At 41.6% G+C, this 27800-nt stretch overlaps 1 protein-coding gene across 7 annotated transcripts in view; it reads left to right on the top strand.

Annotated features, from left to right (window-relative positions):
* The window catches only part of DTNA (dystrobrevin alpha), a 223102-nt gene that overhangs the window by 25315 nt on the left and 169987 nt on the right, over positions 1–27800 (top strand). For 2 of the 7 annotated variants that reach the window (XM_068189354.1, XM_068189375.1), the window contains exon 1: positions 17656–17945. The exons of the other annotated variants lie outside the window; for them this stretch is intronic. In XM_068189354.1, the coding sequence (XP_068045455.1) occupies positions 17929–17945 (17 nt within the window). In that variant the 5' untranslated portion in view covers positions 17656–17928. Of the gene's footprint in view, positions 1–17655; positions 17946–27800 lie in introns of those variants that run through there. 7 annotated transcript variants of the gene reach the window in all.

Below are 27800 nucleotides of genomic sequence, written 5' to 3'. Positions count from 1 at the left end.
TATAAAAAGCCCTTATATGAATTTGTCTTTATATATCTGCTCTAAAATGGTGGCTTTACATATTTATATGATGAACTCTACATTTATGTTGACAGATGAATAATTCAGTAGCTCTGAGAAAACACTAAAAAGTCAACAAAAGTAGAAGAAATGTCTGCAAGGCTGTAGAGAGCTGAGATTTCTAACCAGGAGACATAGCTGTTGTATTCTGATATCATGTCTTGATCCTCAGATCCCATGATGAAGTCGGGTAATAAAAATTTGTGACCTCAGAACAGTGAGAAATTAAGATACAGGAAAATGACATCATTAGAGGTATGAGGAAAAAGGTCAAATTGAGAACAGCAGTTGTCAATACATGTTTATCTACAATCTAAAATGCAGGAAAAAAATGCTTATAAAGTAATTTGCTCTCTTAGTTTGCCTCCAGAAGATTTCTTTCTAAGATATTGTAGAACAGCTCAGTGGAGCAATAAAAGCAATTGCCAAGCTGGTGCATAGAGAAAAACAAACTCTTGTTACAAAGCAAGAAATTAATTCTGTCACTTACTAATAAAGTGTCTTATTTTTGGATAGAAAAAACAGTTTCTTCACCTACCCCCTTTCTCTAAACTTCTATGAATTTGAAAACTGTTCTGAACTCTTACTAGGAAGTTGACATGCAAGTTCTTTATAGTTGTGTGGCAATATATAGATTGCAGATGCAGAGTTTGGGAACCTATTTTAGTTTGACCAGTTGGTTATTTTATGTGCAAACAGCCTTTTAGTGTATGCTGGTGCTTCTGTCATGTCCTAAATGCAATGACCCTCAACAAAAGAGGTTAATGGCTTTTGTGTCCTAATGCTGTTTGTCCAACAGAGATGTAAAATAGAACACCAAAGGGTTGAATTTGTAGTGTTCTTTGGCTTCTTCATAATATTTTCTTAATAAATGGCAGCTGAGAAGGTTTTAGGATTTAGGATACAAATAAATCTCTAATTGACATCATTATCTTTTAAGAGAAAAACATTTGTGTTTTAGTGAAAAGGACCTTTTTTAATAATATGAAAAGTATTTTGAGAATAATTTAAGTGTAAGTAAATACTTACTACTGATGCAGAATTGTAGTAAGCCACAGCAGAATTTTATTAAGAAATGACTTTATATTTAATGATTATGTTATGAACTTAAACAGCAATAACGGACTTTCAAAATATGGGTCTGTGACTCCTATCACAGTATGGTAAAGGCTGTTGTATAAGAAGATGTGGAGTGGGCTAAAGGGAATGCTCCTGGGACCTGGCAATTAACACATTCTGAGCACACAGCTTTCACAATAGTGCTTACACTGCATGTGGCAGAAGCATTAGGAAAACTTGATTGTTTCACAGGGGTTTTTTTCTAGTAACAAAACTCACAGTTGCAGAAGTTTAATTTATGTATGAGTTAGATGGAAAAGCATTTGTGCATAAAACGATAGGAAACACATTAAATAGTTTTCCTATCCATAGCATGAAATTTTCAGAGAGGGTCACCACTCCTGCATGACAAAATGTGTGCAAGAGTAGTACTTGAGCAGATCACTGGCCAAGGGCTGCAGGAGATTTAACACTTTGAGTTGGCTCTTCCACTGCTGTTTTCATGGTTGGAGCCAGCTGCTGCTGGGAATGCTGTGCTCAGGACTGAGGTGAACTGCTGGGTCCTGTGCTCCAGCCCCAAGCACACTCCCACATCTTCCTCTGTGGCAGTCTTTTTGCAGAGGGCAAACATCTCCTCCAAGAGCTGTTTGAAAGGCTGCAGAGAAGTACCTCTGGGTAACTCCTCTGTTCTTGATACTCCTTCACACATTTGTTGTCTTCTGTGAAGCCAAGGGCTTTTGTTCTGGACTTGGGAACCCAGGAGTGAATCTTAATTCACCTGTAAATCCTGTAGTATTGATGGAAATGGCGCATGTACATTCCCTGTAGAACTTAATGAGTGTTCCGTGGAGAAAATCCTTAAATACTAGGAGCCAAATATATCCTTAAGTATGAAGTGTTAAATTTAAATAAGCCAAAACACCCAATTCCTCTACAGGTTGTTTCAATCCCTTATTTTAGCCCCAGTAATCTTCATCCTAGATCTGACAGTGATTTAAGATACGCAGATAAGTATTTCTGTGCATTTTCAAAATCCAGCAGTAAGCAGAGTGTCGTGTATCTTAGGGAGCAACTGAAGAGCTTTGTTAGCTGAGTATCACTTGCAAAACGCAGACATCTTTAGTCTCTTGGGTTTTTAAAGCTCAGATTATTGTTTGCAGTTTTCCATGGACCTGATTCATGCCCAGTAGTTTTGAAAAAATGTATCAAATGGATGTCAGCAGTACAAGCCATGTCCTGATATTTTGTTAGCCCCTCAAGTGTCCTGAGGTGCAGACTTGCAACATCTTGTTTGATAGGAAAGGGCAAACTGTGGCTATTGGTACCACTGTCTGCCCCTGCAAAAGTAAGAATTAAAAAGTATCAATCTGTATTAGGTTTACAATAAAGCTCCTGTAAATTGAGAAGCTTTCTCACAAAATGGACACCCATGCTGCTTGGCTGGCAGGTCTCTCTAGAAGAGCATCACCATGGAATGGGCTACCAGCGAGACCGAACAGCAAAACAGATCATCAGCTCCTCCAATCAAATGGCCTGAGGACCAAGAGTACAGGCATGGGTTTTGACACTTACCCCACAGTGACCTCCCTCTCAACAAGCCTTTCTGAGGGCAAAATCTAGTAGAAGGATCCCAAGCAGAGCTGCAACTTTCCTCCCATTACAGAATTTGCTATAGAGGGGAAGGAGCAAGCCTGCAGCCATTATAGTCCTATTTTATTGTCCTGTTAGAAGTGATGCAATACTGCTATTTTTAATTTAATTCTTTTGTGAGAGTGGAGGCAATAAAATTAATTGTTTCTATGCTTCATTCACACACCTAATGGGAGAACAGTGCAAGGGAGCTGCAAACCTGTGGGAATCCGTAAAATCAGGGTTTTGGGCAAGCTGCAAAAGTCAGGCCTGAGAGACAGCAGAACTGCAATTAGAGCTAAGCAGTAGACGTGAGATTTGTCAGAAGAAAAATTATACAAGAAGTAGAAAGTAAGGACAAATAGAACAATGGTCAGTATTAACACATGGCTAGAATAACTCCCTAAGTTACAGAAAAGTATATCTAGTCGAGATATTGGGAAGTTCTAAGCTTAATAATGGAGCTCTGTGCATTTTATCTTAAGGCTTACAAGCTGGTATTGTATTCAAAATAAGCGAGTACTGTTTTAACCAAAGGTATGTGTGCTTATAGTGGTTGGATAGAACTACTGTCAATATGCTTTTGCTTTGTGTGATTGGTCAAAAAGCTTTCAAAGTTGTAACATTAAGTTCTTTGTATGCTGCCTGGGATGTGAGCTGCTGGCATCTTCCCATTGTCATAACCATGTAATGAGACTGATGCTGGAAAATAAACAGCTCAAGACGCGTTCCTCAGCAGTCCCGTCCCGTTTGTGATTTGTACATAGTCCCCCAGCCAGCGATACAAACTGTCATCTGCATGAGGAACAGCAGCAAGAATTCCAAATGCACGTGCTTGGAGAAAGCTCAAAAGCTACCATATGCTAAGGAATCCACTTTTCATCCCCGTTTCTGGTTGTATCCAAGTATAATTTTTACAAGGGTACCTTGCATCCTGAATCCTTTCAGGTTCATTTGTGCTGTCCTGTGGCTTTCATTGTAAACCAAAGAGCACCTGACTATAAGGTCACTACTTTACATGACCTTGTAAAAGGCTCTTTGCTGTTTCAGCAGAGGCAGGAGAGACCACAAGTGAGAGCAAAGATCCTTATCGGGGACTAGAAGAAGAGACCAGGGGTTGGGCAAATTGTGCCCACAGCTATCCAGATAGAAAACTAAAGGATTAAAGAGCCCCACAAGCAGAGAGCCAAAGAGCTCAAGTTGCAGGGCCTCAGGCAATGATGAACAGTGTGAGAAAGATTTACTAAACCAGGCAGAGGATAGATGGATTTTATTTCCCTCCAGAATCTTGCATTGAGAGCAGAAGCCTTTCTGGGTAATGTGAGACTCTGCTCCAAGGAAAGGAGAATGCACACTACCAAAAGGCATAAAGGGTAGACGAGCCTTGTTGATGAGCCTTCTGCTAGGTAGGCAGTGAAAGGAATTACATATGCTTGCTGTGGATGCCTGATACTCAAGATTGTGTGCAAGTGTTATCAGTGAGCCATGTGGGTGCATCCCCTTTGGTGCTTCCTTCATCACGCCACTGCTATTCAAGAGGAGAAACTAAGGCAAGAGATGGGTGATCTCTTAATGTAAATACACCTAAGACAAGAGATGGGTGATTTCTTAATGTAAATATGCCTTTCTACATATTATATTGATGTTTGTTCAGGTAGCTGCTTCATGGTTAGTTCTGCCAGCTCTTGGTTTCCATATATCTAAGGAAATGACAGTCTATTCTCAGATTTACTTCTATTTATACTAATTAAATACCAGTAAACCTGTCTACCTGAAGAACAAATGATAAATCATTTTTCCTCAGTTCTATGTTGGACTTCTCTGTATTCCTAACTATTAAAGCTCCTTTATTTTTTATGTTCTTGTATCTTACAAACAGTTATGTAAGTTTATAGTCCTGCATAATTTAGCTGTGCACTTCTTACACTGAACTCAAAGAGAGGAAATCATGACAAATTCTGTAGGAGGAGGATTTCCAGTTATTCAAGGCCTGAAGTGATGAAATTATATGGAGATTTATATTTTTATTAAGCAAAATCATGGTGTCTCCAGAACATCTCCATTGCATATGAGCTGAAGAAAAATCAGTATCAGGGTCATGTGCCTGAATTTCTTTTAAAAAATAATTATACACAGCTGGAAAAATAACATTTAGCACCATAGCACTTAACGAAGAAAAAACCTTTTACAGTTTCCTACTATTCCAACTGAGCAGGCAGAGGACTCCTTCCAAGGGCTGCAGGTAAAGATTCTGTGTTGTGGACAGTGGTCTGTTATCTATCCAGTGCAACTGCAAATAGTGTTCCTTTTTCTCCGAGTATATGGATTAATTCAGAGAGGGCTCCTATGTGGTCTGCCACGCCACAGAAAGTCAGGGATAAAGCTAGCAAAGAAAGGAGCCATCAGGCACTGAGAAAACAGAGGGTTATATGCCCACCTACCTTGTGCCTCTGCGGCTGCCAGCTGGCTCTGACAAAGAGAGGGTAGTTTTGTGCTTAGCAACATGCCTGAAGGTGGAACACAGAGCACGTTTTGTAGGCCTGGCTGTGAGGTAGAACTTAAACAGTTCTATCTGCTCAGTTACTTCTCTGAAGCAGTGATGTGGTCATGGAAGTTTGGTGGAGGGGATTGTCATGCCAAGTACCATATGTGCTCGTTGGCCTTCATGCTAAGGAGTTGCCAGCTTCTTGGAAGAGAGTTATATCTTATCCTGCAAAGTTGTGTGGATGGTGCTGTAGAAATTAAGTATTTGGTACTGTAGCCAGGAAGGGCTTGGCACTGTTAGGGTCACCTAACCCTGTTAGGGTCATTTACCCCACAATGCAAGGCAAGTTGTCCCTATTATGGCTTTGAGAGAGAAACAAGGTGTTGGTTTTACCTTGAATAGGTGAAAGCCCTGTCAAGTACAAGTCCTGAAAAGTAAAAGTCAGAATTGTGGGTAAATGTCTTTAAAGAAAGGGTGCATTCTAACACCCCTGTACATTCACATTTGCCTCCTTCATATCTTTGTAGTCTTATTTCAGGCTCTCCCAGTAGTTCAGTTCTGATCCCAGAGGCCTGAAGTGAATAAATCCAAACACGCTCTATTTAGACTTCTGCCCCATGGCCAGCACACACGATATGGCATTTCAGAGACTGAGGGAAGTGAGCCACATTTGCTCATGGAAAAAAGAAAGAACTGCAGCAATATAGTGACGTAAGGTTTACCCTGCAGGTTCACCTCGGGTTACAACCGGATCTAATTCAGCATGCTCTTGTCAGTACAGCTTAGTTCAGCTAAACCAAGAAAATACAGTTCAATTCTGCATACAGCTAACTCCCACATAAAGCATCAAAACATTTCCAATCTATTTTTTTTTTTATTACAGGCTTTTTATTTTTTTTTCTCCCCCCTTCATTTGCAGAGCTATTGGGCCTGAATAACCTCGGTTTATTTATCTGTTTGGTACCAAATAAAAGTAATTTTATGAGTTTGATTAAAGGGCCATTTCAAGGTAGATGGGAAAATCACGCATTTAAAGATGTTCCTACACATCAGATGCTAATGAGGTCATGGAAGAGAACATTATTTTGGGGGGCCTCTACTTGTCCCCAGAGTGCCTATTCTCACTATGAAAAGGTCCTGCCATGCAGTCTTAATCTAGAGCATGTTTTGAAATAGCTCTTTCAGCTAGTGAAGTGCTAAACTGCTTCTTTGTTTTCATATTTGTAGACTGAGAAAAAAAATGCTTACATTTCACAGCAGTGAGATTTTTTTTTATATGTGAAATAACTTTACAGTTTGACTCTTATATCTGTGTAGTTGCAAGTTTAATCAGCCAGAGTACTCTGCAACTCCTAGAACTGCAAATGTACCTGGTACAGTGGCAGACCCGAAGTCAAGTTTGTGTTGAACACATCAAGCAGCTCAAAGAAATGAAATACTGTATCTTGACCCAGATCTAGACCAAAGTGGTTTTGTACACCAAACCAAGTAGAGTTGATGTATGCTTGCTGCTTTAATCTTCAAGTGCTTCTAGCTACTGGCAGTCAGAGTAAAAAATGGTTTAGAAAATAATGCTTTATGGTACACTCACAATGCTGTCATCTTTTTCCTTAAACAAGCATTTTACACAGAAATCTTTTGACTGAACTTAGTGTTAACCAAACATTGGTGTGTTGGATCTGGGCCAGTACATTGTTCCTGACAGTGCTCAGGAACTGGCCAGCTGATAGTTCCGGAAGAATGTGACAAGAGGGGGATTTTCTTAATCATTGGGGATTCCCCTTAAGGGTGATGTCTTAAACCCTGACACTAAATCATTGTTTGTATCAGGAAGTATAAATGTTTGTCTTCTGTTGCTTAAAAAAAGCAAGGTTCATTAAGAATTGCATTCTTTCTTTTTAAAATAAATGAGTTTCTAATGGGAACATGCAGGTATTCATTAACAGTCTAATTAATATTTTCTTTTATAGTCCTTTCTGGTCCCAATTATGTTTTGCTGCAGACAGCTCCACAGGGTAAACTTACATTTTAAGTTCCAAAAGGCAGAACAGAATTTTCCTTAATCTCTTTTAAATTTCCCTGTCAGTTTTAAACTCCCTGTTTAATTTGCCTTTCATATCTCTTAATTATTTTGTCTTCTGGCTTCAATGTATTCTTTTTCTTTCATTTTGAGAAAATAAATAAGGATGTTTATTTTACCTTATTTTTATTATTTATAATTTTTTATACAGCTATCTTGCATTGTTCTCTCATTTGACTCTTTTCCAAACAGAAATCAGTCTTTCTTCATACAGCTGATTTTGTGAGGCCCAGTGTGATTTATGTTCATGGGGTCTGAACCCTTTCTGTGGCTTCTCTTTTTGCAGCACTGGATGCCTGTAAGCATTCCTTATGCCAGATTTACAGCCTTTTGCCTTTTATTTTTGTTTTGTTTGCTTTGGTGGAGAGTGTCCCCCCATCCCTTGAATTTCAAGCAATTTGCTTGACATTGCCAGTGTCATCAGAAGTGGTATGAGCCGAGTTCAAACAGGTGGTACTGTCGGGCTGCTGTCACAGGGGATGAGATCATACGTTCATTCTGTCTCTGTGATGGATTTGTCTAACTCTCTCCAACTCGAGCTGACTTTGATCCCATATAATGAAAAGCCTTAAAATAGAAAGTGGAAGGGAACAGAGAGGAGCTTTAATTATTTACTGGCTGGGTTGAATCCATACCTTTTGTAAAGAGACTTCTTTTGTTGTTTTTTGGTCTGTTCAGTTTTCATTAAGCCAAATTTGAATCTTTATGTTCAGCATTGGTTCAGATTCTGGGGCTGATTAAAGAGGCTTTTGAAGCAAGGTGCATTTTTCTTTCAACTCAGTTATTTTTTATACTCACTAAATGGAATAAAAATGTTACTTGAATGGTGTTCAATATTTAGTCCCAGTAGTGCCAGGAAGTCAAAGGTACTCCAAGTTTTAGTTGCTCTGAGCACCTAGAAACATGACACCCACCTTAAAACCACTGAAGGCTATGCTGACAAAGCAGATGAGAAGTGGGAGGTAGGAAGTAAATGTGTCAATTCCTAAATTGACAGAACAAACCTGTGGCATAGCTGAGACCTGGTCAGGTCTCTACCACTGCTAGCGTGGTTTCTAACAACAAGCCCTGCCCCACTGACCTCTCAGGTAATGCCTGAGCAGCATGGGCATGATGTGGTGGTCTCCTGCCTGCATTTCAGAGTGGTATTCCCAGGTACAAATGTGGACCCTGCCACTCTGAGCATTTTGCTAGTGTATGTGTCCTTGCCCTTCTCTGGAAACAGCAGAGATGTCATCTTCTTCATTGAGCAGGAGGAGTTAATGCAGAGGCATAAGTACAGGTCCTTTGTGAGCATCTTGCCCTGGCAGGTTGTGCAGGAAGAGGCTGGGTGCCATCTCAAACCCATCTCCTTCTCTGGAGGTTGGATGGTGCCTCCTTGAAGGCAGGAGGGCCGAGGAGGGACTTCAGGTGCGCCACTTCTTTGCATCATTACACTCAGAACTAGCAACAACCTTGCAGTTACCTCTGTAGTATTAAGCAAAAAGCTTGCTTGATTTATTTTGGAAGCTACTGTCTTCATGGTGTGCATGTCTGTAAAATCTGCATGCTTGAGTTGAGGCTCAAGGAACCCCAGTGCCTATCAATATCACTGCATCCACAGCTCCCTCACAAGAATAGACAGTAATGTGAAAGATAGTAATGGTTCAGAGAAATGTCCTTGCTTTATCCTCACTCTTTCAGTGCCTGTGGATACGTTAGCAGACTACTATACATAGGGGAAAACATGCCTTTAATAGTTCTGTCTCAGCTGCTGTTAATTTGATTTCCCTCAGGTAGTCAGTGTTGTCACAAAGTCCTGGAGCAAGACTTTTCATAGCAAGAAGTACAAATAATTTACACTGGAATGTCTGAGGCTCTTGGACAAAGCATGTGCTTTTCTGAACAAAGGAAGAAAAACCCTGTAATTTCTTTTATTTGGGGATAAATTGACGAATTCAGTGAGACGGAAGGAGGTGCTATAAAAAGGAGCAGCTTTGTGGCATCTGACAGTGAGGTTATGACCAGACCCGTGCTTGGTCTCTGTGCCTGACACTTGGTATATTTGTGGCTGTTCATCATGAAACTTAACAGGACAATGTCAAAATAATCTATAATTATTACTGGCTTACTACAGATAAAATGTTTTACAGTATCTCAGTTTTACCTTGGAAGTTGTTATATTTCAGCTCCAGTCCAGCTTCTTCTTGCCACATAATCTAGGCAGTTGGAATTAGGTACACTGTGTCAGTCCTGAGGTCAAACTGCATTTGTTTGCATTTATGAAAATCTGGAGTGCTGCCTTTGAAAAGAACGAGTTTCATTCTGCCCCAAATTGCCATGTCCCCTTCTTTTGTTGGAGTCATTCATTTAAGGGTAGAATTTTTCAGCAGGACACACTACTGCTGCAGCATTCTAATACTACTGTAGTATTGCATGGCTCATATAGCTTCACAAAAAACTAAAATTAAAGAATTTAGAGCAGAATTAGGTCATGAATTTGATCAAGTGCATTTGAAAATGCCATGCTAATTATTCACAACTTTAAAATTACTGAATGGATTTCTTCCTAATTTGCTCTATTTCATAGATTCCATTGACATTTAAATATAATCCATTTTACCACCGTGCTATATCATAAAGTCTGGTTTCCCATATTCTCATTTGCTTGTAGATGTTCTGTAATACAGGAGGAAGTAATACTTGGGGCATGGAGAAAAAAAGTGAATGCAGTCTCTCTGTTAACACTGCCTTTCTGGAAATCACTAATTAATTTTTTTTAGTCTCATATTGCTATTAGGAAGGATTGTTTTATTTCTGTTACAAGTTGTATAGAGGTCCTGAGATTCTCCAGAAGGTTTAAGATGAGTGTATGGCTGAATTTTCAAAGCCCTAACCTTGCACTCCAGCCTTTCATCCCCTCTTTTATTATGGAAAGTGTCCACCTTTCCTGAAGGTGCTGATTCTTCTCATCATTCCTCCCTATTCTGATGAGTGTGCACCTTCTCAGAGAAAAAGTGCTTGAGAGACATTTCTTCCTTTGAAACAGTTTCTTCTCCAGCTTGGATTTCCATAAATCAGTGCTAAGAGGAAAGTGTGGAGTAACTGAAATACTGCTATGAAGATTGCAGAAAGCACATTGTAATGTTTGAATGTCTGAGAATATGTACTTTCCTTGAGGTACAAGTTTTCCCTGTATTCAAACAAATGCTTTCATGGCAGCTGCTGATGTCTTCCATAGGTGGTATCCAGTTCTGCCAATTTCTCAGCCCTCAGAAATAAGGTTACAGGGTGGGATTATTGACTGCAGTTGTGTTCAGGTGGTTTTTGGTTAGAAAAAAAAAAACATTCTCTAGAACAATCCGATTGTTAATTACCACATGATTAATTGACTTCATTACCATAAGCTACTTTCCCCCTTTCCTTTCTGCTTTTTTTCCCCTGTGCTCCCTGTTGTTTCTATGTAGCATGGCACTGATGTGACTCGGGGTGGGCTGTTTCCCCCTTTGCTGGGGAGTGTTGCAGCCGGCATTCCCTATGTGGGACGCGGCTGCTGCCCTGCCAAGGGAGCTTCCTGGGCCTTCTTGTGGGGCTGATCCGGACACCCATCCAAATCCTCAGATGAGATCATGTTCTAAATACGTGTCCCAAAGCGAGGTGACGGTGCCGAGGAGAGGCTTTATTCCCCTGTTCTGGAAGCACAAGTGAAGCCCTGGCAGGTCCACAGCCAAAGAGATTTGCTAAGTGGGACGCACAGAGGTCCATGCCATGCCATCTCCCGAGCGTGGTGGTGCTTTCTGCCTCATCACCAGCGACTTTATCTCTTCCCCAGGCCTGTGCTACCTGCAGACCGCGATCAGAGCTACCGTGCCTTATCCCAGCTTTCGCGCTGACGTTTGGGATTTCTGCACAGGATGGGTACAGCAGAGGGAGCAGTAGGACAAGCTTCTCCCCGGCTGTCTCACCCTGCGTGCTCCCGCCCCAGCGCAGCCCCTCGGGCTGCTCAGCCCTCCCTTTCTGTGCCTGTGCCCCCAGCAGCAGCGGGACCCCGAGCGTGAGGGATCCGGGCTGCCCTGGGGCCAGGACCGCGGGAAGGAGAGGGCTGCGCGGCCGGGCCGCCTCCCCCAGCCCGGCAGGGCACCGGTGCATTTCAGAGAGCAGGTCAGCGCTTCTGGCTTTGCATAACTGATCTGACGGGATTCCTGGTGCTGGCCCATGTATTAAAGCTCCAGCTCTCATGAGCAGTTTCTGAGACTTCCAGGCCTCCTTCTATGTTCTTGCTGTGCATTTTTTTTTTCTTTAAGGAGAAAAAAAAAGTAATTTCCTTTCTTTTCCAAGTTTGTTGTCTGGAGGGTGAAATAAAATGAGTTTTATTTGAGAGCAGGAGAGTTTTTGGTGCAATGAATGAAAGGGGATTGTTTCTACCTTCAGCTCGACTGAAGAGAGAATCTGTTTTATATATTATCCTCTTCCAGTTCTGAAAAAGTGCGTGTGTCACTGCAGCCACAGTCATGTCTGCCTGCATGCATTCAAGCAGAGGCTGAATTTCCACAAAAAACTTGGGGGTTGTCTGTCCAGGCAGAGAGAGGATGTTTAAAGAGAGAACATTTGTGGCATTTTTGTCAAATAACTTAATGGAAACCATTTTCAGTGCAGAATTTAGTACTCCAATGAAACCAAGGTGCTGGAGTGAGACAGGATAACAGAGCCATTTCCATAACAAAGATATCAATATATAATAATTTCAGGAATAAGGACTTTGTTTTCAAGTGAATGTTGTGACAAGACAAATTTTGGTGTTGTGATTTTTACTTTCACAAATATTACACTTTTCCTCTTCAGGAACAGGCTGCAGTGAGCTCTGTTAATTAGCACTGTGTGCTGCCTTTTATATACTTGGTTAGACCAGGCATAAAGCCTTTAAAGCAGCAGAGGGTTCTTATCATTGAGAAGACAAAGAGCATCTTCTGCTGGAGCAAAGACTGTGTCATGAGTCTTTGTAGCTGGCATTGCTGGAGCAAAGACTGTGTCATGAGTCTTTGTAGCTGGCATGTGGGCTGTTTATTTTATTCTCAGAGTTTGGCTTTTTAAGGGAACACAATCGTGCTATGTTTGTTTGTCTCACAGTCCTGGCCACAGCCAGTAGTTTTGAACTCACTAGACACCTGCTAAATTAAACACCTAGGAAGAAATTTCAGCTATACTGATTCTCCTTGACTATCCTGAAGTGGAATCCAAGCTATCGACCCAAAAAAGAACAGGACATTCCCCTCCTAAAGCAGCTCCCACCTGTGCTGTCCACTCAGTCTGAGCACACACAGCTCTGAATGAAGCTGCACAACCTGCTTGCTGCTTTTTCCACAGGTAGGGAGAAAATACAAAAGGGGAAGTGGAAGGGAGTTGGGAATACTGATAACTGTGGGCGGTATCTAGAAGAACAACAGTCATGGAAGCCTGGGGAAATTAAAAGGATAATTGTGAAGGTGGCAGTGCAGGTTGGCTGCATGAAGCTGGATTTGGAGGTGGGCAGATCTCCTGTTGTGAGAGGCAGGAGTGGTCAAGAGAGTTTAGAGGAAACAGGGATTACTGTTGTTGGAAGCAATAAATAGCAGAGGATCATAAATCCTGAGGAAGACAATCTTCATTAGGTGCACTGCTCACCAAGCGACTTAAATGAACTATAGCTGTCACTTCAAACCTTGAAAGTTCAGTGTATTCAGGTAGAGGACAAATAGTAGATGATATTAGAAAGTCTGAAAGCAGCCTTTTTATTTATCCAGGAGCACTACCAGTTCCAGAAAGACTTTTCCAGGCCTCAGCACTTTGTGGGCTTAGGTTTACCTGTTGTTTTTTTTTTTCTTTTTAGAAAAATATTTTTCAGTCTGGTAAAATTATCTATTTACCTACAAAATGTCATTTTTTAATAGTTGCTCTTCATTTTACCTCACATTCTAATTTTATTGATCAATTTGGGTACCTCACAAAAAATAGTCTTTTTCCTGTATTTAGTGTAAAGATAAATGGAACCATAATTGTTCTAGTTTTCCCCTTAGGTATTTTTCAAATGAGCTTGAAAATGCATCTGGTAAAGGCAAGGGCATGGAGTTTCTCAGAAGTTGCTTATCTCTTCATAATTAATATTAAAACTTTGTTCTTATGTACAAGAATAAAGCCAACGTCTTTATATCCTGGCTCCTGTACATATGACATGCTAATATATGATGATAAATACTGGTTTAAGCCATGAGTTCATACCAAAAACTCTTACCAAAAGTATAAATACAAGACATAGCAAAAGGAAAGACATGTTCAAAAGTAAATAATAGACTTTTCCTTTATTCAGTAAAATGGAATGACTGCAAATATGATTTGTTCCTGAAGCTTCAGTTTGTGGCCATGGATGATCTCCCTTCTTTCCTTATGGCTTGAATCACAGAAACATAGAAATTAAGAACAGAAAAGCCAGCACGGAAAATCCTGTTGCTGCAAAACTGGTCACAGAGTATGTACTAAGTGCATTCCCCATTTACTTTATTAATGCTTATCAAGAATTTGAACAATTTGCAGGTGTCTTACAGATAGCATAGCTAACCCATCTGAACATGTTCAGTGGCTGAGCTGCCTGCCACTACCCAGTGAGCCTCAAGGAAATGGTAGGAGTGTTGTGCCCAGAGCAGTCAGACTCCACACTGGGAGACCAGGGCAGTGTTTTGCCCTGGCTGAGCCCATGCCCATCTTCTGGGTTTCCTTCCAGAGCAGGGGTATCCTGCTGTGTTGGAGGCTGTGTGGTGGGAGGGCAGCAAGGGAGGGGGTTCTTGGGGGCTGCCACCAAGAGCCCCCTGTCCCCACTGCTTCAATAGCTGTCTCCCACCTCTTTAAGGAAAAAAAAAATGGTAGGCAGGAGAGAAGCATGGATCGACACTAGGCCAAACCCCACCTGCTGGACCATTTTGGAGAGGCCTGTTAGTGTAAGTACGTAGCTGAGTAGGCTTGGCTGGAGGTCGGCTGGGGCAGTGAGGGGTGTGCAGTTGAGTAATACTGAATAAACAGTGCTGAACCCATTGTGATGGGCAAGAACTGCGTGCCTGCCAGTGCAATTACAGTCTCTACTCCAGAGCTCTTACTCTTGGACAAACCTGTGCTGAAATATCTGCAGAGGTTAACAAGATCATTCCAAAGAGGAAGAAATACTCTTGAGGAAGACCTAGAAAGATTGAGCCCGTAGGATAGAAGATGTTGCTTGTCCCAGTAAGCCCAAATCTTAAGACTGCCAAGACTAATGAATGGAAGACACTGACAGACAAGGGGAGACAAAGAGTAAATTCTGTGCATGTTAAAAATAGCGAAACATGAAGGGACAGATCATGGCTCTTAGGCACTTGGCTAAATTGGGAATGGGTAGGAAGTCACATGGCTCCAAACATGTTACCTCTTTACACTTGTCACTGGTACCAAATTACTCTCGCTGCCACTCCCTTGTCTGCTCCCATGCCAGCTCCAACCCGAGCTCCCACTCCTCCACAAGAACTTAATATGTTTTCATAGATCTCAAATCTAATGCCACAGAAGTCCCTGGTGTGTTTCACTTGATGCTGGTTATAGCAACAGACCCTGCTGGGAGAGTAGTATTCCCTGTCACAGCAGTGGTAAATCTTGCAGCTGTACACTTTTTGTTGCGCATTAGACCCTGGTATTACTGCACAGCTCTTCATCTGAGGAAACTGGACACCAGACTTCTCCTTTGGCTGTCTCATTCATGGGATTGGGATCATGCTGTCCATGTTGACATCCAAGGTTTCCCAGTAACTCCCAGCATCATTTTCCAAAGGTCTTCCCCTTCCCATACTCTTAGGTTTTTAAATACCCTCTTAGGAGGCATGGGAAGCAAACGGTGGCCTTTTAGAGGATTCAAAGCCAAATCTCTTTTCCCTCTGTATCTACTAAGGGAAACACACAAGCTTAGATAAAAGCGTGGATTTACTTCCGTGTACTTCCCTGCCATTGTTTTCCCTAACACTTAAGCACTCTCTAGGGGTAGTTAGAAGTCCTATAAACAGCTCAGTCCTAATCCTTCCTGTTCATGACTTCATTTCTAAATCGCCACATTTGTCCATCCACCTTCTTCCACGGGGAGCTTCTTTCTTCCTTCCTTGTTGCCCTAATTAGAAAGGAGCCCTCAGCCACAAAGGCACAAAGACTTTTCTTTGTTCTTTTGTCTCTCTGAGCATCTTAAGCACTGAGCTTTTTAAAATGTAATGTTAACAGTTGGTCTCTGCTTCTAGTGATTGTCTGCCCTTCAAGGCTGACATTGTTACAAACAATTGGGAAAAAGAATTACTTGATGTACATACTGCATTAATATGAAGTTGCACCATTTGAACGGGAATTCTCTGGCTCTGAATCTTCTGTGCTCTGAGGGATTTATAAGCCAGCAGTGTTAGAGGTGGCTCTGTCAGAAAGCAGTGCCAGACAAGGAGCTTTCCTGCAGTTTGCTGCAGCTCCTCAACCTGAATAATAGACACATACCCTGAACTGTTGTATCAGCTATCTTGAGAAAAAGCAGTGAAGTGACTTATTCCTCATCTGGCAGGAAGACCATGGCATGTTTAGCTGGAGTTTTTAACACGCTCTGGAAGGCAGGTATTGAACATAATGGGGTCTGGCTTTGCTAATAGTAACAAATGTTAATTATTCAAAAGAAATCTTTCAGCTTTTCGGGAGTTGTCAGCTGATTGGTTATTTAATGTTTCTGTGTTGCTGGCATCACTTCCAGGCCCACAAACCTGAGCTCAATCCAAGTTAAGAAGAGCTCTTGCCTTTCAGGGTTTGCAGACCGACAATGAAAACTACTGTGGAGTTAATGTTTTTCATCAGACTATATATGCTATATGTGTTGTTCTCAAACACACTTATTTTTATGCATGTTATCAAACAGGCAGGAGATGTGGAGACTTTCTTAATGTGCCCTATGATACAGCCCTTTGGCTGATATTTTTACCCCCTCCTTGAGGCCTTTCCAAGTTTGACCAGTTTCCTTCATCAGCCTGAAGTAAATGCTTGATCACTTTTACTACTGTATCAGTCCAGCCTCTCAGCATTGGCGTTCTGAAAAGTGTCATGCCCCATGAAATTGGGCATTGGCAAGGCATTTTCAAACCGTGTTTTCAGCCAAGGGATTCTGGGCACAGCTTGGCCTTGCCCCCTCTGCCCCAGCCTGTGCTCACTGCTTGCTTGGCTGCATCCCTACAACCCCCTCTTGGCAGCAGCTCAGACAAAGGCTGAAGACTCTAAGAAACGAGAGACATTTACCAGGTTATTCTGTTTGAATTGGTGTGACTGGCAATTGGTATTTTCCTGTTGCAACTGAAAGTGTTTAATAATTCATACATTTTGCATAAAGTCTTGTGGCTTGTTCCACTCCCACCCATGTCTGAGAGAAGGCAGACTTGATGGCAGGCGGTATTCAACTGAATATGCATTTGAGCATTAAAATCTGCTGCTTCGAAACGCTGATCTTAAGAGTCAGGGGTTTGTGTCAACACTAGCAACCTCTGATAGGGATACTGACTTTCGGAGTTACATGGAAAGAGGTTTTTCCCACTTCAGTCTCCTAGAATGCTATCATTAATCTGTAGTCTAGTTACTTCAGAGTCTATACACATTGCAATTGTTACTGTAAGGAGCCATGGACTAAGAGTGAAGTTTAGAAGCTTTGTAGTCATGATCTGGTACAAACTTCTTTCTATTATATATTTTATTTTGGGTTACGTTTTTTGGGTTTTTTTTTTTTGGTTTTTTTTGTTTTTTTTTTTTTTTGTTTGTTTTTTTTTTTTGTTAAAATGGCTTTCCTCCATAAAGCTCCCTGTGCAGTCGGGAGTGCTTTAGGCTTGCAGACAGGAGTCCCTGCCGAACCTTGGTGCAGCAGCGGGTGAATTGCTGCCTTGCCCCAGCCCCCTAGCTCGTGTTGCCCGGGATCCCCAGCGGAAGATGTGCCCCGGGGGTCCCGCTAAGGACCGCAGCTTGCTCGGTGGCGCCGGGGCTCAGGGACCCTGTCTGAGAGGGCACAAGCTGTGATTTCAGGTGCCTGTCCCGATTTCCGAAGGCTCCGTGAGGCGCTGCTCGCCGGGCCGCTGGCCCCGGTGCCCGGCAGCGCGGCGGGCGGGCGGGCGGGCCCTCAGGCGAGGGCGGGCAGCTGAGGCTGGAAGCCCGTGAAATCCTGCCATCCAACCCCCTCAGTGTGTGTGTGTGTGTGTGTGTGAGTGAGGAGAGGTGGGGATGGGGCAGTGGGGGTGGAGTGGCAGCTTGGGAGGATGGGAGGGAGGGAGGGAGGGAGGTGGAGGGATAGAGGAGGAGAGGGGGCAGGGTGCCTGCGATTGGTAAAGCTCCGCGAAGGCATCTGCCAGCAGGACTTCAGAGGAATGTGAAACCAAATCATTTAGAAGTTAAAGATAGACGCAGAATACACAGCATCTCGAGCCAAGGTTTAAATTCATCCCTCTCTGCCTGGCTTCTCGCAAAGGGAGAAGCTGGCTTCGGCTTGTCAGCTTGCCTCTGTCTCCTCTAGCAGCTGTAATATTCCCTAAAAAAATAACATCATTCTGGATTCTTGGGAATTACTAAGGTGGCGAAAGAGATCATGGTGCATACAGTGGGGTAAGTAGGAAGCTTGCCTCTGCATTTGCTGGTGTGGCTCCTCTGGGCTTTCCTGCTGCCTTCAGAGCACTCTGGCAGTTCCTCTAGCATGAGAGGGATACTTAAGTAATGCTGATCCCGGGCGATTTAGTCTCCCGTTTTCCCCATGGAGAGCATTGGAACTTTATTCCCCTGTGTTTTACTCAGGAGGTTACTTTTCTTGGCATACCTAGGGAATCTTGGCTTTTATTTTGCCATTATAGTTTGGAGTGCTGTTTTCCTAACAGATGATTTTTGTTTTATACCTTTGCTCTTTGTTAGTGGGACATGCTGTCTGAAATGTTGCTTATTATTACAAAGTTGAAAAGTGAGTTGTTTTCCATGTTAGAGAGGATGTAATTCAATGTTTGCTTGCTTGTTTGGCCATGGTTTCATTTACAAACTATTTCCTCATGGGTGAATTTGATCACAGCACAGGGTTAATTAAATTTAACCTTCTGGTTTGTTTGTTCCCAACTAATGCTTTTACTGGGAGTTTGATTTTTTTTTTTAAGAAAAAATAACAAACCTTTTGGCTATCATTTTCTTTGAACAAAGTCCTTGTAGCAGTAATTTAAAAATCTGTGCATTCCCTTGGTAGTCCTCACTTAAATAGTGAATTTGTGAGTAAAAAAAAAAAAAAGAAATTCAGGCTATCATGTTCTTTCTAGAACTTACCAGAAGTAATTTCAGTATCTAGCAGATACATTGCCTCATTGATCAATATCTTTTTCAGGCAGATTCTGAAATAATTCTGCTGAAGTTGTGGTGTTCCTATACCCAAAAGGATCTTAAAATACAGCAACTCATTTGGAAGTTAGATGTAATATTTGCTATATAGCAAGAACTTGTAGTCTGAGAGTTTTATCTGAATCTGGGCTTTGAGTGTGCGTCGTCTAAATGCCAGCATTGTTTCTACCATTTTTTTTTTGGGCATGTGTGTTTTACACTCATAGTAGAGGAGCTCCTAACTTTGGATCTGGTGTCAGTTCACTCAAACATACTCAGAATTCCTGACGTGTTAGTACTGCCCGTAATAACCATAGGAAGTAGGTGCTGTCTGCGGATAACTGAAACGCCTGACATTTCTGGTTATAGATATCAGTGCTGAAGAGATGCATATAATATCAGTCTGTGCCGTGTAAAATATGTGAAAGTGGGGGAATTAAAATAGAAACAGTTCCTCTGTTTCAGGGAAAGATGATGTGTCTGGTATCTTTTGGTGCCTTTCTGGCATTTGATGGAGTTCATCCCTATTGGTCAGCTTGCCTGAATTTTACAAAACATTAGTGTGTGTTTGGGTGAGCGAATCTGCTGTGAAGTGTTCCTTGTGTGATTAAATGTAGGGGATGGAGAAGAAAGAGATAGATAACCTTTAAGGTAAATCTGGCATAAAAAACGGATGTAGGGATGAGAAATGAAATCTAAGTCAGTTCTTTTACAGTTTGCAGTAGCTGGTTGTTCTTTTCAGTAACTCTTGACTAGCTCAACGCTTCAGTCCTGGGCTAAATTTCCAGGCCAACAGTTGCTTACATGAAGGAATTTTTTTACATTACATCAAGGAATTACTGTAATATTTGTTTAGGTATTGAAGTCAAAGACCTTTGAGACAAAAAAATGTCAAGATGAGTATAACTTGCAGTGAGTCTTGGTGAAGTTGTGGTTAGTTTCTGGCTTTTGCACAGAGTTCTGTGCAGCTTCAGGCAAGTCATGTGAGCTCTCAATGTCCCTGAAAACCAGAAGGGGTTGGAAGGGGGTGAAAATACCTTTATTATTTCTCTGTTTTGGGTATCTAGATAGCAGTTCCTTGGGCTAGGCATCGCCTCTGATAAGGTTTAACACAATAGGCTTCTGTTTGCAGATGCACTCTTCCCATGGCTATGGCCTCCCCAAGGCAGAAAGGAGAATCCACAGATTAAGAAGTAGGGGTTCACTTCACCTTTTATAAGCTTCCTAAACTGAAACAGAAAAATAGACTGACATTCAGAGGTGAGCAGAAAATAGAATTAATGTTCCATGGGAAATTCCTGAGTCAGTTCAAAATTTAATTGCATTTCCCTACCACAGTGTATTGCTTTTCAGAAGTTATAGTTCAGGAGCATGATGTCCCCATTTCATTATCTGAGACCCTTCTCCCATAATTAAATGTCCAAGAGGCACTGGAGAGCTTTGTCACAAAGAAACACGCTTTGAATTCTGGGATGTGAAGCTGCCTGAAAATCCTTGCTCCTGGAAGGGAATGAGCATCTGACCCTGGAACAGGATGTTCCCAGGGTAAAGAACTACATTGTGGTATTAGATTGACTTTAAAAAGTGTTCTGCTCTACCTAAATCACCTGAAATAATATTTTCCAATTGTGCTAGCAATAAATGGAAAACTTGCAATAAAAGTGTTATTTTCCCATAGAAAATGTAGGTGTATTTGATACAAATTCCAAATTATTATAATGTTGGCATATTTACTGAAGTGGAAAATCCTTGGCTAGCTGTTAGGGTGAATTTTTCCTGATTAGGGTGAGTGTGGTAGTGCATGTGCTCAGTGATAATGGTACTACACAGCAGTGTGATATTGAGTGAGGTTTTCGGGAAAGGGTGTGGTAGCTTTATCCAGATGTGACATAGGGACTAGAACCTCTTTCCTCTACTTGCCCTCCTCTCCCTGCCCCATTCTCCCTCACTAGCCTTGTGCTCCTTAGGTGACTAGGATTTGTTGGGAAGGTGGGAGGGAGGAAGGAGAGGGAAGCAGAAGTCACTTTCTTAAAGGCTTTTGTAACAAGGTGTTGCTAGGGGTCGTGACACGCTCTTCTTGATCTTCTGGCCTTCTTTCCTCACTGCGGCTTTCCCTTCCCTTCCTCATTTCCCAGAACCCCCAATAATCCCACACAGGGGGAAATGGAGAAGTGCTGCTGAGAGAGGGGATGGGACGATGCGAGGCAGCCTGTCCCCTGCCCTTGCCTCTTGCTGCTGCAGAGAGAGGAGAGATCATGAAGGTGCTGATCTTCAGAGGGATTCAGCAGGGGTCAGAACATTGATGAAGCTGGTGCCTCCTGGTTTCTGGTACTCTGTGAGTGGTTGAGGTGCTGCTTTGATGCTGGTACGGTAGCATCACTAGCATATACCATGCTTTCCTGCTGACTGTTTGGTTTCTCCTAGGGAGAAGCACTGTTTTGTCATGGCTGGTAGCATGTCCCCTTCTCAAGGAGGCTGGTCATGTCCATCTCTTTTTATACTATTAAGTTGTGAGTTTGTCATGAGAGTTTGAAAACATCGTTCTTTTTGAGGTGAAAATGGGTTTGCAGCATTTTTCCCCTTTAATAGATCCTACAATTTTTTCTTTGCAAACCATACTAAAACCAGTGGCAAGGATATGCTTATGGGTATTAAAAATCCCTCCTTACTAGATTTTACAGTTACAGTACATTGATCCCATTCTCTTTCTGTCATGATATTTTTTGCTTTTGTAAAACTTTGTTTCTAGCCTTATCTTCAAACTTTTGCAGTGGTCATTTTGCCATAAATAAGGAAATGGAAGTGTCATTAGGAACTGGTTGGTAAAGAGTTGAAGGACTGTTTCCCCACAGTTCCCTGACAATGTGCTGGTGTTTTTCTGAGCTCCAAATAAGCAGCTTATAGTGATACAATTTCCTTTATTTTTCTTTCCTGATTCTTCTCCTAGTGATTTGCTTTGGCAGAGTATGACAGTCTGTATGGTGCACCACACTGTAGAAAGCCTCAACTCTGTAATTTTGTAATTCAGTAAAAAAACTACAAACCCACCTAGCCCCCAAATAAATGCAATTGTTATGTCATATGCAGCCATATTATCACCTCTAAGCCCTTGAGCAGAAGCCCAAGGAAATTGCCTGTCCAAGTGATATCGGATCTCCTGCACTTACTATTCATTCCGGCTCCTGGTGTATCAGGGAATAAAGAGCTTCCTGGCTAATGATTATGGTATGCAGTGACTTTACGTGGAAACACAGCAATACTTCCCACTAATAGGATGCTTAAAAATGCATCTAATTGCAGCTGTGGTAGTTGAGAGTATGCCTAACACCTAACAGTCCTGAAAAACCATCATTCCTGGCAGGGGGTGTTACAGGAAACTGAGTTTTACTGTCTCCTTCCTGTGTCTAAACCAATTACATGGCCTCTTGCTCTAAAAGTTGATCTGAGGCTTATAATAATAAAGAGATAGGAAAGCAGTGGAAATGATGAATCTTTCTTTATCAATTAATTTGCTGGCATGGTGATAGCTGTTTGCTGAACATAACCTTCCCTGGGGCAGTGGAAGGAACAAGTCAGCTTCTGTGCCTGTGATCTTTGTCAAGCCATGGAGGGAGAGGGTTTGGTGTATCCCATTCTGAGAGCAGTGGTGGTGATCCTTGCCTGGTTCTGTGAATTGCTCCAGGATCAAGGGATGCATAGTACCTACATGCTACATTCTTATTTTCTTTTTATGGTAAGGATAACACTAGTCTGGCATTAAATACCTCTTTGTAAATATGTAAGAAAATTTGCACTGAGTGAAACCTAAAAAAAAAAAGGGGAGAGAAAAATGAAAAAGAGACAGAAAAGTCTGTCAGCAAGTAGACTTTCAAAGCGATTTGGTGACAACCTGTGACTATTTTTTTTTTAAACACAATGAAAGTAAGCAAATGCAAAGCACAGAGTACCATGCTTGAAGTTGTCCTTGAGTACTCTTTACCAAGTAACAGCTGCAAATAGAATTAGTAATCTTGGGTTTTCCTGCTACACTTTAAGAATTCCTCTTGTAACGGAAGTCTGTGCTTTTTAGTAACTACTACCTTTTCAGTGCGTGTTCATTCTTAATGCAACATTGTCCTTGGAAGAAGATCAGGGAACACTTTGATTCTTTCCAGATTTATAAAGCAATGTTTATTTGGCTATCACAAGTTTCTTTCTCCCTTTTTCTTTCTAATTCACAACTCCTTTATATTGGATTAAGAGGCCTACCGTATTATTTGCATGATACAAAAATACAACCCATTCCCTGCTTTTAGATCATTCTTTTATTTCCTATAAATTGACTTGAGAATGACTACCTTTGCATCTAAAAAAATACATTAAATTACAAAGCAACACATTGATTTAATAATTTGTTAACTTCTGAGTAGATAATTCTGAAATCTTGTCACTTTTTTAACATGAAATCCTAACTATCTTGTATGACTTATAGCTTTCTCACCTACTTGAAAAATTAAAGTTAGTCTAGGAGAGATGGCCAGTCCTTTATCTTGGTATTTGATGTATATTTTTAATTGCATTTATTATAGCAAATACTTAACTTTTCTTTGAATAAGCACCAACAATCTTGTTTTCAAACAGATTGAACAGATTTCCAAACAGATCTAACAAAATGCAAAGTGCTTTATGATTTTATTTTTGTTCTTAAAATTCCGATCAGTTTCCACGTTTCATTAGGGAAAATAAATCACATCAGCTTAATGCAGCTATAAATTATATTATGCTGGTCGGTACAGGAATGCAGGAAGGACCTAAAAAAGGTGATAGCTGTGTTCTCTGCCAGGCTATTCTGTAAATAAGCCATGTGTTTTTCTTAAACCCCTCACTTCTGATAATCCTATCTATCATGTTACTTACCCTACAACTTATTCTGTGCCCTGGCTTCCCATCTTTCTTTCTCTGCCACCTTCCAGGCCTCTTCATCCAAAGCTCTGAGTTGTCTTCCCCCTGATTCCAGCTGTAGAGTTGGGTGACCCATCAAGCACAGTCACTGCAAGCAGGGCAGGCTGGCAGCACATTCAGAAGTGGAAATTCAGCAGCGGTCCTTGCTCCATCTCCTCTGCTTGCCTAGGGAATCTCGGGGAGGAAATTTGTGGAGGAGACGCATTTTCAAATACAAGAGGTTGTGTTTGCTCAGGTGGCTTGCAAGGGGCCCCCTGAGCCTGTCTCTCATAGACCCACATCAGTTCAAAAGAGAAGTCATCAGCAAAGGTGCAAACCTTTAGCTGCCAGAGCAATCACCTGCCCTTGTAAGCTCTAAAGCTCCCTGTGAGCCATCCTTGGGGATGAAGTGTGACTTCTGTTAATAAACTCAGCGGCTGTTCACTGATAGGGACAGGAAAGTAACAGTTGTATCTGCCTGCAGAATGTTTCTGTGTGAAACAGTGGAGGAATGAAAGCTCCTCAGCAAAAGAATAATTAAAGATTTCTTTTAGCACGGATGAAACTCTTTCTTTTCCATAACTTTAGCTTTGAAACTTGCTGAAAATGTGTAAATAATGCATTCAGCCTCACTCTGATATTTGATATATAAAGTTTCAGGTCAGCCATAAAATCTAGCAGAGCAACTGAAAAAATGTTTTTATAGTAGGAAGTGGGGGTAAACAGAGGAAACTTGCTAAAATGATATGTGACCCTAGGTGACAGTAAATAATATTTCAGAAATCATACAGTTAAATGAATAAAGAAGGTAGTGGATGGTTGAAGAGAATCCAAAATATAAGTTTTTCATCTACATTAAATCTGGTAATATATTCCTAAATAGAATTAAAAGTGTTAGAGATTAAAGACTTTTGGAAAAATAATAGTTCCAGGCTCATATGAACTCTTTGCAGGACAGTACATTTTCATGGAAGGGGGAATAAGTGGTGGCTGATTGTCATGTGCATTTACTCTCTACTTGGCGGTAACTTGGACTGAACAGGCCTAATCTTTGCTGTTACACTTTTTAATATCCACTTTTGCTGGAACAGTGTGTTCTCTGTGAAAATGGCATCAACCCTTGTGCACAAAGCCTGAGCTTTTGCTGAGTACTAAAGTACAAAAGAAGACAGCCATTGTGTTATGTCCAAGAGAAACCAAGCTTTGCCAGAAAGGAGCCCCAGTCTAGCCAGGTCTGTCCATACCTATTTGACAGGTCATTGGTCCTGTCCTTTTTCTGTTGTGCACCACTGTAGGTGAGTGCTTGGGCTTGTACTTGGCTTGACTGCCTATACTGACAGCCTCTATACAGAGCAAGGACATAAAATTGGGTATTTCAGCCTTGGAAAAATAGTCCTACCTGGTTTTCCACCCTACTCCTGGTAGATAGAGCAAATAAAAAGTGGGGAAGTTTATGCAAATACTGGCCCAGTCCTTGATGGATTTCCAGTGTTTTGCGCTGTGTGCTGATGAAAAACTACACACAACTTGGTGCCTTTTGTGAATCAGCATTGCAAGGGCACTTTTGTCTTCTTAGATGCACAGAGGTTGCAGTGCTGGTGTGTAGTTCTAGAAGGTTCACTGAGCTGTATCCTTGCAGCTGTTGACACCAAGAACTGGCTGGGGAACAGCCATTGGGACAGCAGCTTTTCAGGAAAGGATGGAGGTTACTGTGGATCTCTGGTTGAATATGGACTGGCAATGTCGAGCTGTTGCGCAATAGAAAGGGGAAAAAGGAAAACACAATATAGGGCTGCATGTGGGCCCACAGCCTGCAGGGAGCAATCCCCACATTGGTGAGCGCTCAGCTAGAGTTCTGTGTTCATTTTGGAGCACTGCTCTTGAAGAAAATGCTGACCACTTTGGATGTGGAGAAGAGGCAGGAAAAGAGATCCATAGGACATACGTCTGGGGGAAACCCTGAAAGTGACCTAAGGAAGAGCAGCCTGTTGAGGAGTGAGTAGGAGAAAGGCAGGTTTTCAGCACAGACAGCACAGTACAGGCTGTTGCCAAGACTGGGCCAGTAATCTTTTTTTCTGTGCCATGGACAGAGAGGAGTGGATCTAAAATGAAACAAGGAAGAGGAGATAAACCCTACAGAAGTTTTATCCACAAAATACCCTGCCAGTGGATCTTGTGGAGTCTCCATCACTGGAAGTGTTAGGAATGACTTTAATAAACATGAACAAAATTTATCTGACTGTATCTCACAGTGGGAGGTGGATTACATATCTTTCCTGCCATCCCTATGATTTGACGATACTGGTGATAATACTGCTCATGGAGTTATTTTAATGACAGACATTCTTTCTAAATTCTGGTTGCAAAGAACTCTGCAGAGTGGAATTTGTTTTGCTGAGGTGGAAGAGGTACTTAATCATCATATAATTTCCTCATTTTGAAATGTTCCTTAGATAAGGCATAAACAGCTGGCTTTACATTTCATCTCAAATATCATTGTCCTGAAATACTTGGGGACACCACTTTGTCAGCTGGCACTTGACAGTCCATCCTAAATCTGAAATCTGTAATTGGATTCTTCAGATGAAATCTGAGTTTCCTTTGAAGTCATGGGGTTTTATAGGGCAAAAATTTCACACTGAGGACAGAGTGATGTCCACTTGTATGTGCTTAGCTTTACTGTCCTAGGCAGGCCTGTTGTTTTCAGCACAAGGATACAAGGAGTGGGTTGTAAGAGCATGTAACCTTTGTTATGACGAACATTTGGCTGCAGAGGGGGGCCTTTGGACTTCTTGTGTGGGTGAGTGGGAGCTTGCAACAGGCATTACATGAGGTGAATTAATTTTTTTCTTTTTTTCAGATAATGTGAACAAAACTAATTTATACCATCTGTTCTGAAATAGACAGTAGAAAAGCAACATCCTTTTTTTTTTTTTTTGTTTGTTTAACATTTCTTTTGATAATACTTCAGGCACTCCGTATTCTTTTTAGTGTAATGTAATTTCTTCCCTTTTTCTCATTGAGGAGAGGGGTGTTCTCCCCCAAAATGTATTTTTATTGCCAGTGGTCTTTAGTTTGCATTTAGTATTCAGACAACTATAGCTGCAAATTGAATGTTTCTCCAGCTACTGTATAGTTCCTTCTGATGAAATGCATGCAGAGAAGTCTCCAGGTGCTGTGAACTGGAGTAGTTCCATTGGAAATATTCTGGCTTTGTTTATGCCAGTGCTAATTCAGAGCAAGTTCACTGGTCACAGCTTTAAAGGAGGTGATAGTCAGAATGTCATCCTAAAAAGGAGATCACATTGATGTAGAAGTTCAGTGTCAGTCTCAGAGCTGAGAGTTAAATTCTTGTGCCTCATAATGCATTGTATTTCACATCCAGATTTCTTTGCAGGCTTTTCTTAACTGTGCCACGATGAGCCATGTGTAGGAATTGCATGTGTATACCTAAGGCTAAATAAGCCCACAAGAAAGCACAAACCCCAGACTTTAGGACCACCAATACATCAGTTGGTAGTAACCTTACAGTGTTATTATGCTCACACTAGAAACATAATTAAATTGGAATCATTTGAAACTACCATTAGGGGAAAGAAGATGGAAGAAAACAGTTTCATCCTCACAACGTCATGTTTTTATTGACCTACTTAGAGTAGGGAAGAAAACATGTCCCTTCCCTTTAAGCAGAATAGGTTTGTTCAGCAATTTTATAATGCAAATGCACAAGAGAAGACTGGATTTCTTAACCACTTCAGGAGGATTTGGAAGGGAGAGTAATGTTATTTCACACACTTACGACTAAGATGTGTATGTTCCTGTTCAAGCTGTAATGTTATTAGTTTAATCAATTTGGCAGAAAGTGCTTAGAGTGAAAAAAAATGGAGGGGAGGAAAAAAAGACTTGTATTCAAAGATGAGAGGAAAAGGGCAGTGCTTGGGCTGCAGCTGTGCAGAGGGACCTTCCATGGGCAATGGCATTTCCTTTGTCTTCATCCTCCCTGTTTCAAAGCCTTTGGGACTGCTGGGCTGGAAGTGGAGGAGTCCTGAACATGGGTGTAAGGTGCATGTCTGCACATCCAGCACCCCTGCCCAAACCACCAAGCGAGGAGCCACGGCTGCAGCTAAAGCACCTCCAGAGAGAAACCCAGTGTGCTCTTCCTCCTCCACATCTATGCCATGAGCAGGG

Source organism: Anomalospiza imberbis, chromosome 1 (genome assembly GCF_031753505.1).
Source record: "Anomalospiza imberbis isolate Cuckoo-Finch-1a 21T00152 chromosome 1, ASM3175350v1, whole genome shotgun sequence".
In the NCBI taxonomy this organism is placed as follows: Eukaryota; Metazoa; Chordata; class Aves; order Passeriformes; family Viduidae; genus Anomalospiza; species Anomalospiza imberbis.
Note: the sequence above shows the minus strand (reverse complement) of the source record. Positions and strands in the feature narration are given on the sequence as shown.